The 17,412-nt window shown below is 38.8% G+C and overlaps 1 protein-coding gene across 1 annotated transcript; it reads right to left on the bottom strand.

The window, feature by feature from the left end:
- Positions 1–9,786: 9,786 nt before the first annotated feature.
- Positions 9,787–16,734, bottom strand: LOC103894899 (E1A-binding protein p400-like). Its single transcript, XM_019470776.1, has 9 exons — positions 16,624–16,734; positions 15,508–15,724; positions 13,688–13,873; positions 13,325–13,465; positions 12,776–12,854; positions 11,956–12,288; positions 11,552–11,685; positions 9,926–10,043; positions 9,787–9,806 (listed from the first exon to the last, which is right to left on the bottom strand). Exons 2-9 carry the CDS (start codon positions 15,706–15,708, stop codon positions 9,787–9,789), a joined length of 1,212 nt encoding a protein of 403 aa, XP_019326321.1. The 5' UTR covers positions 15,709–15,724; positions 16,624–16,734.
- Between the last annotated feature and the right edge of the window lie 678 nt (positions 16,735–17,412).

The raw sequence follows: 17,412 nt of genomic DNA, 5'->3' as shown, positions 1-17,412 counted from the left end.
ATTTTAACTGTGATCACATACCACTGGCCCCCAAACAAGTCTGGAAATAAATATAGGACTAGATGATGTTTAAAATTCTGCCTCTGATCTAGTAAAGCACTTATTTTTTACATATCACTAAAGAACTGCTCATTTTTAAGTTACAGTACCTGAGTTAAAAAGTCTGTTGAACAATCATCTCCTTGAGCAGCCACTTCTTGAATCAAATGTTTAATACCTTTTTTCAACAGCCTCTCTTCAACAGAATTACCACTTATAAGCCTGTAAAACAAAGTAACTCATTAAATACTGCTCTGACACTTTCTGAAACTCAACTGTTTCATGTCTAATGTTCCTCGCCTACAGCAGTGAGCACCAACACTTGTTTAGGGTCCATCAGGTGTTTTCGTAGGAAGTTTTGTATTCTTTTTTAGTTTCTTAGAGGAAGGCGCTTTTTTTACATCTGATTTCGTATTTTCAAAACACCAGGTTCTTCTACGTTCTTATTTTCAAAATGAACAATGAACAGTACTGTCTTCTATACAATTGGATTTTTTAAAAAATCCTTACAATAGCAGGGTATTTGCTAACAGACGCCACCCATGCATACTTGGCCAGGGGTGTAAGGTGAGCAAGAGCTCCCCTCTGCTCTCAGCACATCCTTCCAGGAAAAGAAACAGTCACTTGAGAGAAGTTTTCAAATACATCTTAGAACTACATGAACATCAGCATCTCATCACTAGTGGATTTGAAATCCGATGACAGACCGTCAAGACAGACATTTATTGTTTATCAAGAGCAGGAAACACCCACAGATATTAACGTTTGTTTTGACCGTCCCAACACAGAAATCCAGATGGCTTACAAGATGAAAGTGGGAGGGAGAGACAGGAATAGAGGCTACAGTAAGGGAAAGGACAGGACAGGGTTTTCATTTTCCCTTTGGCCTGAAGGGAAGAAGTATGTCTGACTGATCCAATCTTTAAAGGGATTTTAAAAGAACAAATGACTTAAACTAAAAGGACGACCTCAACCAAAAATCCTAGTTTCACCTAAAAACAGCTTCCCTCTTACATACAAATTCACATTAATAAAAAATCTCTAAAAAAACTTCTTTACAGAATGAGAAGATCAGAAAAATTGTTTTCTTAGTAGTTCCCCAACCGATTAAGCTTGCGCAACTTAATTACAAATTCACATTAATAAAGAATAAATCTCTAAACAAACTTCTTTACAGAATGAGAAGATCAGAAAAATTGTTTTCTTAGTAGTTCCCCAACCGACATTAAGCTTGCAAACATTTTAAGTGTGACTGCCCGCATTACAGATCTACACAATTCAAAATTAATTTGTGTACCATTAAAACTATTAATTTATGGTGCAGTCAACCAGATAAAAATCTGAAGATCTGTTACAGTAGTCACATTATGTCCTATGACTAAGCACACCTGACCGGGTTATCACATTCTGTGCGTGCTTCATCATTTTTCTTGTCTATTGACTAAATTGAATCCCTTCTATTGTGCTGCCTTGTGTTGCTTCAAGGCAAAGTATTTCTTTATGTTTTATACTGCATCTGACAGAAAGCATAACAATGCAATTTGAAATAAAAAAAATAAGAAAAGAATAACTTAACTAGATTGTTAATGTTTGCTCAAATTGTAGGCCCCAGAGGATACTGAGAATCTTACTGGGGAGGGAAATGAGCATACTTTCAATTTATCCTCAGGCAATGCCAGGGCACTCTACAAAAAACAAAAGCCCCTGGAGTAAGGCTGAGGAAGTGCCAACATAAAAACAGCAACTACACTTAACGTACTAGCAATGTAGATAGCTACAGATAATGAAAGCAAAAGCAATTAATCAAAACACTATTGTGAAATAAAACACCTGTATTTCAAGCACAAATTACTCACAAATGTAGGACAACTAGTGGCATACCTCTTGGAAACACCCTGGATGCCTCATCAAATAGTAATATGACTGACATATTTCATATATAATTATTTTGTGCTACAGCTACATACGTAATTTGCTTAAATAACTAATGAAATTATGCAAATGTATTAGGCTTCCCTTTAGCATTTTCCCTCCCACTATGAGCATCTATTCACTATTACCTTGAGTAAGAGGTTCTCTTACCAGATAATGCCAACTGTGAGCACCGCTCTCATTAACTCTTTTGTATGTGAGAAAATCGAAGTTCAAGAAAAGCTCCAATATATCAAGCACTGGAATCATCTGCGTCAAAACCAACACACGATGTCCTCTTGCTTTCAGCTTCTGAAGCAAGACAGCCAGAGCTTCCATCTTGCCTGTTTATGAAATAAGAACCTGAAGGTTCTGCAGGCAGCATTCAACAATTAGAGAAAGCGCATTCACACAGTTAGAACAGGTGGTGGTTTGTTTGGTTTTTTTAATACCTGAATCATGCTGCACCAGTCAGGGATCTGGAAACTGTAGAAAATGAGGCCTTGCTATCTGCTGCATTGAATGGAAGTAGGGAAGTATTTGTGCCTTTAGATTAAACTTCAAGACCTTCATTTCATGGGTATAAGGAGGATTTGCTACATACAAATACGGAGTAGCAACAGCAACAGCTGGCAATACACACATCTCTCTAAAACAAACCAAAACTTTAATATACTAATTTTTAACAGCTTGGGCTACTAATTACTCAGAAACAGTAATAAAGAAGATGTCTGCATGGAAGCATAAAGGACCTGGCTAAAGGTAATTGAAAGCAAATCAGTAGATGAAGTTTTATGTTAACATCAAGTAAATGCAAAAACACTCAAGAGCAGAAAAAGAGGGAATTTCCACTATCCGTAAAGTTACCCAGATAAGCTGACTTACAACTCCTACTTTTTTGTAAGTATTGACATAAAAAATACAAGACGTCAAAATGAAGCAGAATTGCTATATAACTAATAACAATTACCATGGAACTATTAAGAGTTTTAAAATCTTAGAACGATCTAAAATGATACATCAGGGATGCAAATAGATTCTGCATAAAGGAATTTAGCCTGCAGTAAGGATAAAACAAGGCAACTCATTTATCACTTTTAGCATTTTACAGTACTTTACATAAATACCCTGTTTTGGATAGCAGTATACACCCATCAAATTTGTGCAAAGACTGCAAATGGATTTGTCTTAATTACCTCGTAACAACATCCTTCAGGGCGATCCTTGCTGCTTCACTGTCAGAATGAGTTCTTGCAATGGATTCTTTAGAACCTCTGAAGTACTTGAATATGGAAGGCAATTTGCAAAGCCAGCCCAGCACCATTTGTTAGTCCTGGCAGAACAATGCTGAGAGATTTTTCTTTCACCGATCCAAGAGCAAATTTCCAACAAGTCTCTGCCATACAGGGGGGTTCTGGAACAACGACGCTCATTCCCAAAATATATTCTGTCCAGGTGTTCCTTTAGTTGTCTTTTTTCTTCTATGGCGCCCTTTAAATTCAAAATTCTTTTCTGAATGTATTTTGATCAGATAAAGCTTATGCAAAAAAGAAATCTATGCAAAAGAAAGCTGAACATAAGGATAATTTAGTTAATGCAAGAGTTCTAGGAATGACTATGAAAGGAGATATGAGCAGGAGAAAAGCTGATGATTAGAATAGTATTTGTGATATAAGGACATACGTTAGGTTTGGTATTTTAATGAAAAATAAATCTGCTTTCCTACTCTATGCCTACTGACAAAAATATAATGGCACTTTCAAACTACCATTGGAGAGTCCACTAGTACAGACGGATGAGACTAGTCAATTACCATATTCTACATGCTTCAAATATTAAAGCTTTGACTATTTCAGCAGACAGATATGCACACATGAATCTTGTAAAATATACATTGTTCATGATCAAGTATATGCTCTATCATATAAAGAGTTAGCATAGTACCTGAGTTGGACACGAAAGTGTAGATACTGATTTAGATTTAGCACTCAAGTCATCCACTGTCACACTAATAAATTCTTTTTTCCAGGAAAGCAGCAAGACAAGAAAAATACTTCAATGAAGAAAAATAATTTAGTTTCACAGACACACGATATTACAATATAAGGATATTGTAGCTTCTAGAATTTTGATTTCTGAATAGTTAAAGTTAAAAAGAAAAAAAGGGAGGGAAAAAAAATAGAAAGATGTAAATGGAATCATGTAGCACCTTATGTTGATGCTTCAGAGACTGTCTACCAATAAGCTGACAGAATTGACTGTAAGACAAAGTAAATGTTTTCCCTCTAAACTGTAATGTTACAGGCTTCTCTGGCTGAGCAAGTCTCTCTTGTGCTCCAGCTGTGGAAGCCACTGGGCCGAGAACTATCTCGCCGCCTGTTAAGAGAAGACAAAAAAGGTACAAGGTTTAAAAATAGGGATTTCCTCACTGTACACTGCAGGATTTGAATGCTTATCCCATGCATATAGTGTGCCCTATTTCCAAAGAAGGCCAATTTTACTCTAGACGTAACTCTTGGGTTGCACGTAACTGCAAACAGACTAGGTCTCCCTCTAATACTGGGTGTTCTTAAACTACACATGAAATGTTCTTCCCCTCAGTACCACTGGTAGACCTACAGTTTGACTGGTATTTCACATGGCTACTCATTTGATTTGACAATGTACAAACTTTGCAAGGGCTTCAGGAGTCTGCACAGGTATATTTTAAGCAAAGTTTTTGGGGAAAAAACACAACTAACCGATGAGCATGAACTTAGGCGGGCTTTTACTAATCATGTAACAAGATAAATACGCTGCAGTTCTTCTGTGTGGTGTGCTAGCTTTGTGGAATTACCACCTAGCACCCATCTTTGCGCAAACATGAGATAAATGAGTATCTCGGCTCTGGGTGTAAGATTGGCTTATTGCACACCGGGTACCGGACCCCGCTTATGGGACAACAGTATAGAGATCTTTTCCTGCACAATTCATTTTTAGCAACGAAAGAAGTTCTTAAAACAGTTAAGACCAAAAGAGTAACATGAACTTAGGCGGGCTTTTACTAATCATGTAACAAGATAAATACGCTGCAGTTCTTCTGTGTGGTGTGCTAGCTTTGTGGAATTACCACCTAGCACCCATCTTTGCGCAAACATGAGATAAATGAGTATCTCGGCTCTGGGTGTAAGATTGGCTTATTGCACACCGGGTACCGGACCCCGCTTGTGGGACAACAGTATAAGAGATCTTTTCCTGCACAATTCATTTTTAGCAACGAAAGAAGTTCTTAAAACAGTTAAGACCACAAAAGAGTAATTATCAGATATAATTTTCAGTCTACCTTCATACTGAATGCTTCCTGTTCAACCATGCAAAAACTTATACTGTACCCAGCTGAAATCACTACGTAGAGAATTTAGAAAAGGCCTGAAAAAGAGCGTGCTTGAAATACTGCACTACATCCCCAATCATCTGGAAACAGTCTGTTCCAAAGGGCTGTGTCATATAAAAAAGACCCAGTTCATAATGACCTTTAGTAGTGGCTCAACAGAGACCCAGAGAACGGGACAGTGATGATGCCTAAATCCGATCAGTCAGTTAAGACTGACACGTGTGGAAAGCTCTCACACGCTGCAGGTCAGGTCTGAAGAGACAGTTTCACTAAGATGGTATACCTGGAGACCAACGCAACTGTCGGCAAAATTTCCAGTGTTTGCACAGTAGTATCATTCTGTTTAAAAAAGACAGACTGATAGATAATAAGGAATTTTGTTTTGATTTTGTGAGCGAATTTCTGTTAGAAAACTGCTAATGGAACTTGATATTCAAATATGTAATGCACAAATGCATTCAGTACAACCTCATTTCTTCCCCAAATTCAAGCAATATTTAAAAAAAAAAGACAGCAAACCAGAAAGCAATGGTTTATTATACGTACAACACACCTTTTCCTATGCTGATTTTCTGAAAACATGGCAAGGGGTTGTCATCTTTGTATTTTCTCATTATGATCTGCCATAACTGTTGCTGTGTCCACTGTGTGCTGCAGCTGAGACCTTGAGAAGTCTCTAGTCCTACCTTCGGGCTTCTGTCCATACCACACCAGTGTAAATAACCCAAAAATTAACAAATTTGGTTTCTACACATACAAAAACCCCCATACACGAGGAAGTTGTTAATCCCTTCTTCCTAATACAAAATCAAGTTAAAAAGCAAAGTTATTTTTAGTCAGTAATCTGAGCTAGAAGAGGTGCCCAGCTGCAGAGCATACGGCAGGAGGGATTCTGCTTCTCTCAACACGCAGAAGAAACACAATATACTGTAAAATGCAAGTACACCAAATGCTCTAAAGCTCCAGTCTTCTCTGAAAGATTACGTGGAGGGGTACAAGCATGACAGATCTCCCATATTCCTTAGTCATCTTTGGAGTCTGAAGACAGCAAGAAAATTCCCCAAAAGATGCTAATAAGGATCCAACTTAATGGAGCAAAGGCTTAACTATGGCTAGGTGCAATGTAAGTACAGAAAGCAGGGGATCTCTACTTCCATGCATCTTCAGGCAGTCTGGTTTTAACAACATACCGCAATTGTAAAAGCTGACTTCACAGTAACTGTTTCGTGTAGACAACTTCAGGGAAAACATCTAAACGGTAAAAGAATGAGTTCTTTTTCTGCTTTACATATATATTTTAGCTATCGCTTCTAATTCTTAAATTTCATTAACTGACAAAGCTCCCTCCTGGCAGAGCTGCCTAACAGAACTAGTGCAGGACATCCTCCTTGTCACCTGTTACAGCCGCGTGTGACACAAGCTGTCCTGGGCTTCAGTAACCATACTCTGCTCTTACCAGGTTAATTATTGCAAAATGTTTACGTCTACATTGCTCTACAGCAGAATTACATTCGCTCCAAGACTCAAAAATGAACCCTCCCAACTGCTCTTCAGAGAGAAGAGTCATTAATAGCAAAAACAAAAGGTCAAAATTTAACAGAACACCTTTTTTTCTTCCCCTTCCCCCGCCCCCCCCAAAAAACCCAACAAGACTTCTTTAAGTGCTTTGCAAGCACATCTTAGACTTAAAATTAATCAGAAGGAGAAGATTTAATTATTCTGCTTAGGAGACTCCACTGCAGAAGTCACTTCCACTGTTTGATCAAAACCACAACAGACTTGAACTCTATTGAGTTTAGCAGGGAAGATCACAACTGAGCCTTTGTAAATGAAAAGAACTATTAAGTGGTAAAAAGCAGTCTGCTTTCCCTCAGAAGACTAGCATACAGTCTTTAGCAGTGATCAGTTTGGAAACAAAAGACAGCAAGAAAAACAAATGCTTCTGAATGAGCCCTCTCACCCTCACAAATATTACTCACTTTCACCTGTTACTTACAATAAATAAATCAATAAATCAGTCACTGGAACTCTGCATACCTATTTGGTTTGAGCTTCATCGGCTCGAGTCTGGGTGACGAAGGAGAACAGTAGATCTCTTCAATAAGCTTCCTAGTTACCTTCAGTTTTGGCAGTATTTGTGCCAAATTATCTGAGAATGATTAAAAAGCTCACAACAGCTGATGCCAGAATTAAACCAAAACGTGGAGGAGCCAACTGTCACGTGGTTTTGCAGAGAGCAGCTGCCGTTACTTTAAAAGGTTTCAGCAACCTACACCATGAAAATAGAGCATTATGCTCATGTTACCAAGAGTCAAAAACAGGAGAGCACCCTCAAATTACAAGCTCTGCAGTTAATTCAATGCTTGTAATTAAAACATTTGTCTTTGTGGAACTGTCATTCCAGGCTCATTCGTTCCCACCAGGCTCATCCATTCCCACCTTGGTACCTTAACCCTACTTCCTTCACAAGCCTTTCACACTCACCCTGTCCCTCCCGCCCCAAAATGATTTTTCCAACAGGCTTAAAGGAGTAACTATTTGAATTTCCCAGGACACATAATGCTACTGTTTTAGCTTTGTCCAGTCTTTCTTAAGCCTCTACTATTGCTGAAATCACTAGAAAAAAAAATGGATGAAATCCCTTGCAATATAACTTTAACAAACAGACTATAGTTAAAACTAAACTGTGGCATCTGAGGCAGCTTCTCACCTCCAGAGCTGTACACAGCTATGCCTTTACTGCTCCTCAGGACAGGACAAGAATGGCAGTTTTCCCTTGATCCCAAGGCCCATCAGTTTTGGTTCATTGGGAACTTTAAGCAAAACCAAAAAATGTTGCAAAATAGTCTGACCACCCTTGACAAGGATAGCAAATTCCCAGCATACCTACTGAATTCAGTACTAGCATAAAGTCAATGGTTATTATTTATAGTCTTAGCAGTTGCTTCTAAAAATAAATGAATTAGCAATTCAGATTTTGAAATTTAATTGGAACCTGAGTTATGTGTAAGAAATTTTATGTCCTAAGCCACCTGCTCTCCCAGTCAAATCAAGTCCAGCACAAGAGAATTACTTCCCTGCTCACCTCCCAAAGATCCCATCCTAATGCATTCAGCACTAGAGAAGCAGTTGTAAACTCCAGCGTGTCCAATACAAGGGAAGAACTTGGAAGCCGGGGACTTATCAGATCAGGATGGTTACACACCCTTAGCAGCTGCGTCAGAATATGGAGGACGCTGACAAAGTGCCCACTTCTAAGACATTCTTGAGTTCTGTTATTTAAAATTAAAATATAATTTAAATTATCTTTAAAAAACAGTGCTTTTTAGGAGCTTAGGTCTTTCTGCAAACTGAAATTGTTTTTCTGAATAAATCTGATAACACCAAGTTATCAAACTTGGAAAAGTATGAGTTTAAAAATGCAATCTTCTATTCTTCCGGCTTCTCTCACATTCACACAAACTTTATTAGATTTATAGAATATATTCTTATTTTAAAATTCAGATTATGATAAACCTGAATTTCTCAAATAGCCACTCTATTTCAAATGGAAATGACATTGGATAATATCTGAAACACATATTGTCAATATTAAGGCCTTTTTTTTTTTTTAACACCTGAATAAATACCACCTTAAATTACCAAATTCACTGAAAAATACAAACTAGACATATCAGAAAAGCAATGTAACGTATAACCTAGGATATTCAGTTCCTAAATAACTTAAGAACTAAATTTAGACAAAAACTGTGACACATGGTCAATTGTCTAAGTTATAAATATTTTGTCCTATATATAGTTTGTCCCATAAAGTGCAAATACTGTTTATTTATGCTTCTTTTCACCTTGTAAAACAACTAGATCTAAATAAACAAACACATAATGAATAAGTGGATGAATGCAATTACCACTAAGTGTAGAACATGATTAGCCTGCACAACACTATGATTATGCCAACGTGCTTTAACCTTTAGGTTTGCCCATGACTCGCTTAGAAATAACACACCAGCAAACAAGCTCTCTTGTTGTAACTGGAACGGTTCCTAACTTTAATGATGAATGAACAATTAAGAACTACTCAACAGATGTACCTTGGTTGAGACAAGAAGTCTTTATACATTGACTTCTGCCAATTAGAAAAAGTACATGTAAGCACCTGCTCCTATCTCCTTGGTAACTGCTTCTCAACATGAATTTTCGACCTCCGCAAAATAAATGACTGCACTACCTAAAAGAATACAAAACATTAATTCCTAACTGTATTTCCTCAGAGAAAGAGATACCAGTATTAAGACACTATCCTCCAGGGAGACATACTCTCACTGCAACTCTCTGGTAATCATCTTCATTCCCCTCCTCAGATGTTACCTTTGTAAAATCCAGATAGGACTGGGAAATCCCTGGAATCAGGAAACGGGCCATGGCCCACAGATCCTTTAAGGCAGTAGGCAGAAGCGTATCCATCAAGAGTAAATGATGATGACTGTGAACAACGAAGACAACAATTAAGGTAGACAAAAGCAAAATGAAAAATTTGAATGAATGCTTCAGCCCTCTGGAGATAGAATGTTGCATCCCAGTGCTTCTCCGTCATATTATTACCGTTCTGCCTCTCATCTGAAACTAGGTACGTCCATCGTACTTTCATGAATGCTTCACAGTCTTTAAAGAATTGCTTGCAGGAGGCAATACATACATTAAAGTTGGGGTCAGTCCATTTCTGCAACATAAAAACCACAAAAATCCTAAAGGCTTTTTTGGTGGCTTTCAGAGCCAAGATTATTAAGTGTTTCCTCTTCTGGAATTAGAATAGATTATCTTATCTTGCACTTCATCCCAGCGCAGTTCTTCAAAGCTCTCAAAATTCCAAAAGGGAAGAGAATGCTCAGTTTAACTCTCTGGTCGTGATGTTTGAAACATTATATAAAATACCCTTAACAGAAACTGTTTTTTTAAAGAAGAAAGAACTTTTCCTACAAAACACAGTAGACCAAGTTTCCTAGCCATCCAAAACAACTGGCAATGAAAAGCCATCTTTCCTTATACATTTTTAAATTGTTCCTTGAAGAGTTTGGACATGTTTCAGAATACTTATACTTGTTGTTACAGGTTATCAATAGTATTCATACTGAATGGATAAATTCTGATCTCTAAGATTCGTATGTGGCAATCTTTAGGTGAATTCTACCCAGAAGTATCAAAATTATTATGGACTTGACCGCAGAAGCTGTCAAATGTGTGAATTAACATCCTAATACTTACTTTCAAAGGCAAATGAAAAATTAGAAACACAAGACACAAAGATAAAATTGCAAGAATGAAAGGAAAAGTCGCAGAACTAAAGGAATAAATATGCTCAAAGCTAAGGCAATTTCGTTAATTTTCTTCTGCTCTGCTCAGGTCACAAGGCAAGAAAAAGCTATGACATGATTTATATGGCCCAATTCTACAAACTTAAGAGAGAAGTGAAAAATTGCTAGTAAATCTAAGATTATATGAAGGACTCCAATAAAGAAAGAAATTGAAAAGTAACTGGAAAATACACATCATCCCAAAAGGAGGGATAAAAGTTGTATGTTGTAAAAGCATTAATGGAGGAACCCAAGAAGTTCCTTGTAACTATGGAAGTTGAAAATACAAAAAATAGAGGGGGGGAAAAAAAGGAAGAAGCATATTTTGCAAATCAGTTTAGTGAAGTTTTGAAGCCTGAAAACACATACATGGCTTCCAAGCTACAAAACACACACCAAACTTCCTGTTGCTTCTTCTGGATTACGCATCAATTTCTCATCCAAAAAATGGCTAAATTCGACACATTTTCTTAATAAACTTCTGCAAATACTAAGATGAGGTACAAGTCACTGGAGCAAAGATGTGAGTTTCCCCATACGGAGACTAGGTACTAGTCAAAAACGTCTGTGCAAAGGGACATCATGGCAGTAAGTATATACACACAACTTAAAAAGGCTAGCCAGACATTGCTGGTCATCAAAGCAGATTTTATTGGTAAATACCAAACTCTGCTTATGAACTAGCATTCATGAAATGAGGAAATGTCTTCATTCTTCCAGTATGCTACATAACAAAAGAGAAAAGAACCAGGTTGGGATATCACTATACTGAAGTTTTTAACTACAATGGTATAACTGTGACTCGGGCTGATATTTCTTTCTGTGTAATGCTTATGTTACCCAGTACATGTGCAGATGAAACAGCGTTCCACAATACCTGCCTTTTTTTAAAAAGTTCTCCTGGGTTCCCAAGATACAGAAGAATTTTCAAAGCAGGACACCAGTATTTCAGTTCAATCTCCCACTTCAGCACATTAAAGTTTCGTGAAACAAGAATAGGACCCCAGTTACCTGTAGAGATAAAAGGTACAGCATGACTGGAAATGACTGCATACCGCTTCAGAACTTACAAGAAAAGGCAATTGTGTATATACAAACAACATACACATGCACTAACAATGAAAGGAATTGTGTATCCTGTTTTATAAAATTTATTCCAGGTACATTTCTTTAAGCGATACATATTAAAAGCAATTTTTTTTCCTCTTACTGAAAACACATTCACTAATGAACTGTTAAAAATATAGATTTATAAAATAAAAGATCTACAATATTTCATACCTTCATTACATGCCAGGTGTGCAAAAAAAACTTGCACTGTTTTTCCAAGTCCAGCTTCATCAGCCAGAATGCCACTGAGGTTCATCTTATACAGCTTTCCCAACCAGTCTAGTCCAGTCTTCTGATACTCTCCAAGAGTGCCGCACCATAAAGACGGAGCATCACTTTTTACTACTGTTGTGATTTGAGCACTGCCTTTGGGTAACAACGCTTCCGCAACAGCAGCGGTGTCTGCTAAATCTCCCATGTATTTCTTTACAGTAGATGTGAGAAGATCTGGAAGCACCACTTCCTTCTGAAGGCTCTCTTTCTTATTCAAGCAGTCTCTTATTTCTGCACAAAATAATAAAAATTGTGGTGCCGCCATATCCGAGATGAATAATTCATTAACAAATTTGATGCCTTTTACAGCTAAGCCAGGGTCTAAAGAACAGAAGAATTCTGAACACTGTAAGAATAATGCAAAATCCAGTTTATCAAACTTGACTACGTGACCAAGGGCAAACTGCAGTGGGACACAGGTGCCCACATGATAGTTTTAGTGAATTCAGTCTAATGCATGGCCCCCAAGGGACATAAAACTAAACCCCAATACAAACAAGAGCTCAGCAACAAAAAGCCTTCACAGTGCGTTCATCAAAGCTTTAGTAAGCTACAGGAAGTTAGCAAGCTCAAGAAAGGAGATATTTATGACTCGAAACTAAGACCAAAACACTAGCTCCTAAACATTTATTTTGGTAAGCTTATACTAATACTACTGGTACGCAAAAGAGAGAAAAAAAAAAAGGTCATGCTAAAAAAAGTCCTAGGTTCTTATTACCTTTTTCTGAGATGTTCTGTGAGTTTAATACTTTCTTCCTCCTCTCTTCTAACTCTACTTGCAGTTTTAAATCTACCACCTAAAATGGAGAGAGTGTAGGGGGGGAAAAGAGCAGAAGGAAATGACAAACATGAACGCACTTAGCTTCAAATACAGCTACGGATTACCTAACATTCCTTCAACAGTAAGACAGGCATCAGACACGGCTACAATGCAGAGCACTCGAAGAACAGAACAGCGTGTACAAAACTGACCATGAATAGAAGTCATCCACATAATAAGCGAGAGCTACCCAAGAATAACTCACATCAAAACATAAATGTCCGCAGCGAGCCAGCTGCACCAACGAGGATTAGTGAAGCACTCTCCTCCATGACACATAAGGCCTGCAATTATTCACGCAACCGTAACGTGAAGCTATCTTTACCAACAGGTAACAGTCACCACGTGGGCTGAGCAAAGCTCAGTTGTAAGATTCTCGCTGTTATGGTCCAACAGGTTTTTATTCAGTACCTCTTTAGATTTTTTTTTTCTGTTTTTAACATTTACCTGTTTAATGGTGGACCAGAAATGTTCAATTTCTCTAGCAGTAAAAGCAGCAACAGTCCTCAGTTGCTTCTCTTCTCTTTTCTTGCATTTTTCCTTATGAAGTATCATATCCTCGTGATGACGAGCCACACTTAAAATCAGCTGAATAAAACCGTAAAATTGTTGTAAGTTTTCACCCTGTTCTAACAAGCATATTTCTAAAGAAAGAAAAAAATACGATCCCTTTAGGAGAACTGCCCAAACTTTACAAACACAGTGGAGAGGGAAACCAAAACTCGCGCATCCTCAGTGACCACATCCTAACCATGAAAATGCTGCCTATTCTTCCCCCCTTTCTGGTTGAAAATACCAAATTCACATTACTCTCTTGGCAGTTGTTATCTTCCACCTTCTTTCTTGAACAAAATCAGTTGCCATCCGCTGCGTTTCTTCCAAAAGATAGTCATGGTGTGATCTGTGCCGTGGGGCCTCTTGGAGTTTGGGCAGACGTTTCAGAGGCCATAAACCTTCCCTCCTCAGTGCTGTTACTTGCTGCAGAATCTCATTTTCCTTCAAGTAAACATAATTAAACTTATGTTTCCTACTGCACAACACAAAACCAAGACAGAGACACTCTCAAAAATGTTTCATGAATAACCAATAGAAATGATTATTCAGTCCTTGGAAACATTCTACACTGTTTGAAGTTGCACTTTATTAAAAGTTAATGAATAACACATCTTGTGCAGATTTATGTGGAGTCTCTGAAGGGCTTTGTGATGCAGCGGTATTGTGTAAAATCAGTAGAGAAATTTGGGATGCAGTGGTAATCAGTCTTTAGAATTTTATTTTTTCCTCCTAAAATATGGTACCTCTATATCTCATCAGAAGAGCAGGGCTGATTCAGTGAGAATTTCCACAGAACTGAAATGCCCTGCCAAGTGGCAGATGGACAGAATTCCCTACAAAGTTCATATAAAAATACGTTTAATTTATGGCATTTTTATTAACACATGTAAGTGTCCTGCAACCGCTGGCAAGTAAGCACAAGCAACAAATTCTCATTGTGTTTTTCCCCCACCTTGTTCTAAATATGCTGCATAAAATGTTAAAATAATTGCTTCTGTTTAATTAAATCTCCTTTTAGGATTTCATTACGAGAACAAATTCTACTTTGCTAGAGAATCTGCCTGATTCCTTCTCATTCCTTTTCTTTCTTCAAGAAAAATCATACGGCATGTTCACACCACCAATTAAAACCAAGAGAGAGACACAGCTATCTACAGCGCACTCTAAATTTAAATGAAGACAAAGTTTTATTGTAAAGAAAGATTTATACCCAGCTGTGCTACAGAACAGCTATCTGAAGCAAATTATTAGTGCGTGGTAGTCTTTTGTAAAACCTACTGAAAATATTTGCTCCTTTCTCCCCAGGTCGGAGTAATAAATTCTGTCATCCACGAAGTCTCAATACAAAACACAGATGACAACACTGCCCGGACACAGTGAGAGGTTAGCACGCTGCTCCTTCTTGCTGCACCTTGTAACTTACTTACCTGCAACCTTCCAGACACATTTGAAAAATGCTTTGAAGCATGAAATGAATTTGATTCATTTGATTCATTCATTTGATTAATGGCTTTAAACTAAAGGGGGTAGATTTAGACTAGATATAAGGAAGAAATGTTTTACGCTGAGGGTGGTGAAGCACTGGCACAGGTTGCCCAGAGAGGTGGTGGATGCCCCATCCCTGGAAACATTCCAGGCCAGGTTGGACGGGGCTCTGAGCAACCTGATCTAGCTGAAGATGTCCCTGCCCACGGCAGGGGGGTTGGACTTGATGACCTTTAGAGGTCCCTTCCAACCCAAACTATTCTGTGATTCCATGATTCTATGATTCAATGAAAATCCAGCACAATAGCATTTAAACTGAGAGTTGGGTAGCCATCGCAAATGACATAAATGAACAGATACGTTCTTCACAGAAGTAAAACTTCCAGAGAAAGTGGCAGTAAAGTGCCAAAAATTAATCTTGTCTAGATTTTCTTAACAAGACACATGTTACCGCTCTGTTTTCTGAGGATACTCTCTTCCCAGTATTCAGACAGACTATTTAATGGTGCAGAATAGACGACAACAGCAATTACAATACACAAAAACCAGCCGTTCAAAGCCGCATACAATATAATATGCAAATCTGATACCTGTTGCTGTACAGGAACTGGAGTTGGGACCGAAAGCACGTGCTTCTTAACACAGCCTGCTGGTTGTACTTGCTGAAGAAAAGCTGTGTTCCTGCTGTGTGGAGCAGGTAAGGAACTATGCAAACTTGACAAGTTTGGTCCATTTTGCTGTTGGCTTTGCTCCTGGCTAATCTGTTGAGCCACTTGAGGAACAGGAGGCATTCCACCTGCAGAGAAACTTTTAAAAATTGCAGTTTCAGTAATTAAAATAGCGGAGCATCAAAAAGAACCAAAGAAAGTGGCAATACAGACTGTTACATAGTTGGTCAAATCAGCTTTCTACCGTACCACCATGCAATCGCATACCTCAAAACCATGAAGATGCAAATCAATCAGCATGCTAGTCTAGAATGTACTTACCCGCTCTTTAACCTGACAACATGAAGATCTTTTTTAACAACATCCTACAGAGAGGTGATAGCTAGGCGACCAATCTCTATCAGGGTATCAAATGACCAAAAAGGAAAAATTTCATGCAACAACATCAATTAAAGAAAACAACAAATTAGGCACAGAGGGTACAAATTTAAGCCCAATGCATGGAAAATGAGATGTGCAGCGCTCACTAAGATTTCTAAGATTTTCTCCAGAGGGTTTTTAAATCGTATAATGATTGGTATTAGACACAATGTTACAATTACAGAAAATCTCATTAAAGCAATTATCTTCAATTACAAAGCTTAAAACTTACATTTGATCATAAATACTCTATCATAAATCATTAATATATGTAGTAGATGTACCAGCGTTATTTTAAAGGTCGCGGCATTTTTTTTAAACTGTTCTCAAAACTAATTATGAGTCTCTATGTGAAGTACTATTTTGGAAAGTTAACCTAATGAAGTATCTCATTCTCAATAAAACAGTGCATTGGTCTACCACTTCCAAAGCTCTATCCACATTTACCTTTGATTTCACTTTTATATTCGCTTTATTTTGCTATGAAATGGTTTTTATGGTCACAGAATTGCCTCCTGCCCAACTTCTATAAAGAGAGTTCATCTCAATGGTCATTGACCTTTTAACTCAATTTAACCACTTGACTTCTTTATCATTCCAGCAGATTTATCCAGTTACTCTATTTCTAGGAGTCAGACACAGAGGATTCCTGCAGCACATGCTGAGTCTTGACCGGGTACATTCGAAGACGACACTGGATGGTCAACAGGCACTTTGGGCACACGGACTCATGACGACCGAGACGGCAGCCAGCGTGGAGACCGAGGGAGGCCAGTGCTCTCGTACACGGTCACGCGCTGGAGACGATGGAAGCTGTAACAACAGGGTGATGCCTGGCGTCACTCACGCAATTCCCAGATCTCTCGTTTCACAAAGCGCTGCCGTTTGAGGGGCAGAAGGATTTAACCCGTAACTACGTTACAGCCACGTATGCCATTAATACAAACCCAAGCAAGGTTTAAATGCTGCCTTAAAATGCGACAACGTCTGCAGCACTACTGGCCAGGCTGTGAGGAAGCTTTAGTGCAAAGATAAAGCCACCTGAACGTACAAGGGCAATGCATTATCAAACCTGCGCTGCTGCAGGATACACCAGAAGCCCGCCGGCGCCGAGCGGAGCGGGCAGCGTTGCCTGCAGCTTTCCCGTCCTTTCCCGACAGGAATTTTCGAAGCGGCTGCGGCGCAGCGCCCGCCGCCGCACGGCTCCTGACGGACCCGCTCCCCGTCACCGAGGGGCTGCCGTACCCGGGGCAGAAGGAGGCAGTTTACCTAACGCCCTCCATCTTCCAGGAAAAACAGACTCCGACGCCCCGCTCAGCAGCCCTGGCACGGCACCTGGGTGCGCAGACCAAGGCGGGGAGAGCCCTCCCTCGGCTGCCTCAGGGCGCCCGCGCGACCCCGACCTCT

The sequence above is a fragment of the Aptenodytes forsteri genome, unplaced genomic scaffold (assembly GCF_000699145.1).
Source record: "Aptenodytes forsteri isolate BGI_AS27 unplaced genomic scaffold, ASM69914v1 Scaffold79, whole genome shotgun sequence".
In the NCBI taxonomy this organism is placed as follows: Eukaryota; Metazoa; Chordata; class Aves; order Sphenisciformes; family Spheniscidae; genus Aptenodytes; species Aptenodytes forsteri.
The sequence above is the reverse complement of the archived record's forward strand: the minus strand, read 5'-3'. Positions and strand labels throughout refer to the sequence as shown.